The sequence below is a fragment of the Pelmatolapia mariae genome, linkage group LG3_W, assembly GCF_036321145.2.
Source record: "Pelmatolapia mariae isolate MD_Pm_ZW linkage group LG3_W, Pm_UMD_F_2, whole genome shotgun sequence".
NCBI classification, from domain to species: Eukaryota; Metazoa; Chordata; class Actinopteri; order Cichliformes; family Cichlidae; genus Pelmatolapia; species Pelmatolapia mariae.
In genome coordinates, this window is record NC_086229.1 from 37,025,348 (window position 1) to 37,028,710 (window position 3,363).

A 3,363-nucleotide genomic window follows, 5' to 3' on the forward strand; every position below is an offset into this window, starting at 1 on the left:
ATTGGCTGAATTCTAAATTATCTGTTCGCTGAAGTAGATGATCTTAACTATCAAAATTCCCAAAATTCAAAAGTCTGGCCACGCAATCGACACTAATGCACCCATAGAACAGTGGGGTGTAGTGGGCCTGCCCGACTGAATCTCAGGAAATATTTCCTCATGTCAATAAAGCTCATTTGATTTAAATTGTGAAACACCCTAAAATAAATTTTCCTACTACGACCTCACTTTGTCCAGAACGTGAACGTGACCCCAAAGAACGGAATAATGGCAAAAAGGTAAGGTAAGAGAAAAATTGATTCAGAATGCAGGGTATTTAACCTGCAGTGGACACACGATTATTTTTTTGTTCAATGCAAAGAAAAGGCTGTTTGTCTCATCTGTCAAGAGACGGTGGCGGTATTCAAAGAATACAATCTGCGCCGACATTATGAATGCCGTCACAAAGACAAGTATGATAGCTTGCAAGGCCAAATGCGAACAGACAAAATCTCAAAGCTAAAAAGTGGACTGTTAGCTCAGCAGACTGCATTTGTACGCCAAACTCAGCTGAACCAGTCATCAGTTCGGGCCAGCTTTCGTGTTGCTCAACTGATAGCAAGCTACGGTAAACCTTTCACTGAGGGAGAGTTTGTCAAGAAATGTTTGAATGTTGTCGTGGAGGAGGTGTGTCCCGATAAGAAAGATGTCTTTAATGCTGTGAGTCTATCGGCAAGCACAATCACCAGACGCGTGGAAGAAATAGGGGGTAAAGTATATGCCCAGCTGCAGCAAAAGACGAAAGAATTTGACTTTTTTTCATTAGCACTGGATGAGAGCACGGACGTGCAGGACACAGCGCAGCTTCTTATTTTTATTCGTGGAGTCAGCGCAAACTTTGAGATGTGCGAGGAGCTGGCAGCCCTCCAAAGTCTGAAAGGCACTACGACGGGGGAGGATATTTTCGACAAAGTATGTCAAACAATGGAAGAGTTGGATCTGGACTGGGCAAAGCTTGTTAGCATCACGACTGACGGGGCTCCTTGTATGGTGGGCGCATCTCGGGGCCTAATAGGACGCATGAACCGCGAGATGGAAGAACGGGGTCTCACCACCCCTCTACAAGTCCACTGCATAATTCACCAGCAAGCGCTTTGCTGCAAAGTGTTGAAGTGGGATTCTGTCATGAAGGCTGTGGTTTCATGCATAAACTTCATCAGAGCAAATGGACTTAAACACAGGCAGTTCCAACAATTCCTGTCTGAACTGGAATCTGTGTACGGAGATGTGCTGTACTACACAGAGGTCCGATGGTTGAGCCGCGGCAGAGTTTTGAGGCGTTTTTACGAGCTGCTATCCGAAATTAATGCATTTCTTCAATCAAAAGGCAAAACGGTCCCAGAGCTGATCGACCCAGAATGGAAGTGGCATCTCGCATTTTTAACAGACGTGACGGAAATGCTGAACGGCCTTAACTTGCAGCTACAAGGCCAGGGGAAACTCATTTGCGACATGTATTCCCACGTAAAAGCATTTGAGTTGAAACTAGCGCTGCTTTTGGAACAAGTGAAAAAGCACAACTTCACCCATCTCCATGCTACCCAAAACCTTTCTGCAGAGAACCCAGCAGTCCTGTTCCCAGCTGAAAAGTGTGTGGAAGCACTGGAAATGCTGAAGGCGGAATTCAGTGTGCGATTCCGTCAACTACATGCTCATGCAAAAGAAATCCGTCTTTTCCAAAACACCTTTGTTGCCGACATCGATGAAGCCCAGCCTTTTTATCAGTTTGAGCTGGCCGAGTTACAGAACTGTGATGTTCTGAAAGACGCATTCAAGCCCAACAGTCTCGTTGACTTCTATGCCGCCCTCCCAAATGACACGTACCCTAACATAAAAAAACACGCAATGAAGATGTCCACACTTTTTGGCAGCACGTATATCTGCGAGCAAACCTTTTCACGCATGAAACTCATGAAATCTCCGATGAGATCAAGATTGAGAGATGAACATCTGCATCAGTGTTTGAGAGTGGCTGTGACTAGAATGGAACCGGACATTCAACTTCTCACTGGCCAGATGCAGGCCCACAGTTCACACTGATGAACATACATACATAAGGTAAGCTCACTTTTGTGACTTAAATGAGTTATTCTGAGTATAACTCATTTATAAACTCATTTATAAATATAATCATAATAAAATCTACTGGGATGAAATCCATCTCCACAACCATTGAAAAAAGCTTGTGAAAATGTTTTGTGCCGTGTAGGTGCTGTATCACTTAGTTCGGTTTCTCAGCCTGCTTGCTTTGTGGTTTTCAGAGGGAAGTTGATGAGAGAGAGCAAACAGTGGTGTCTACTAGGCTACCCTGCTGGAACCTACAAAACTGGATTATAAGGAAAGAACACAAGAACTTTGAGAGACTGCTCATATGTGTCACTTAAGATTCTGCTCTGACAACTGAAGCGTAAGATTGTGCACGGCACAACAGATACTGTGTGTGAAGAACCCAGAGAGGGTTATTTGGTTATTATTGATGTCATAAATAGTATTATTAAGTATTTCCTATGTTAATTTTTTCTGTGAAGAACCCAGAGAGGGTTATTTGGTTATTATTGATGTCATAAATAGTATTATTAAGTATTTCCTACGTTAATTTTTTCTGTGAAGAACCCAGAGAGGGTTATTTGATCTCGGAAAGGGTTATTAATATTTGGTTATGTGTGGCTTTCTGGAAAACAATAAATGTTTACATTTCGGCAAACCTGCGATCGTCACACTTTTTCTGTTACAAACTGACCCTGGCCCCCCATCAGAGAAGGAAAAAGTTATGTGGCCCTCACTGGAAAAAGTTTGGGGACCCCTGGTTTAGAACAACAAAAGTGTCTGGATAAAGAAGAAATGAGTTTACTTCAAAGATGGGATGGAAAAGGAAATTTGTTCTGTTCAACACTTGATACATGACAAATATGTACTTTCATTGTCTCTCATAAGGAAAGCTTGACACTCATTTGTGGAATTCACCAAGAACTCACTTTAGTAACAGTTTCAGTAACCTGCCAGATTTGTCGTTTTTACAGGTTCACTGAATATAATGGTATCTTTAAAAAGCCTCTTTATTATTTATTTTCTAGTGTATTTAAACTTTAATTGTTTTTATTTAATTTTTAACCTAGTTTCCTAAATTTGATTTGACATTTCTGCTTAATCTGAGCTTACAGACAGGTTTACATTTTGAAAAAACTGTACTGTTTATGTTTGTTGTCACCGTTGATCAGGTACACCTGCACACACTGTTTTTAGTGCGGAGAAACGGAGCTCAGAGGGCTGAATGAGCTCGGCTCAGATCGGAAACGGCACAGACACGAGGCTACTTTAGCATGG

The 3,363-nt window shown here is 42.0% G+C and overlaps 1 protein-coding gene across 1 annotated transcript; it reads left to right on the plus strand.

Annotated features, from left to right (window-relative positions):
* The first annotated feature begins 474 nt into the window (after nucleotides 1-474).
* On the plus strand, nucleotides 475-2,079 carry LOC135932648 (general transcription factor II-I repeat domain-containing protein 2-like). The gene has a single exon (XM_065470158.1). The coding sequence runs from the start codon at nucleotides 475-477 to the stop codon at nucleotides 2,077-2,079; it is 1,605 nt and encodes a 534-aa protein (XP_065326230.1).
* The last annotated feature ends 1,284 nt before the right edge of the window (nucleotides 2,080-3,363 follow it).

Bases quoted from the DNA above. Each gene is read 5' to 3' on its own strand.
- LOC135932648 (XM_065470158.1), top strand. From the start codon at position 475: ATGCGAACAGACAAAATCTCAAAGCTAAAAAGTGGACTGTTAGCTCAG.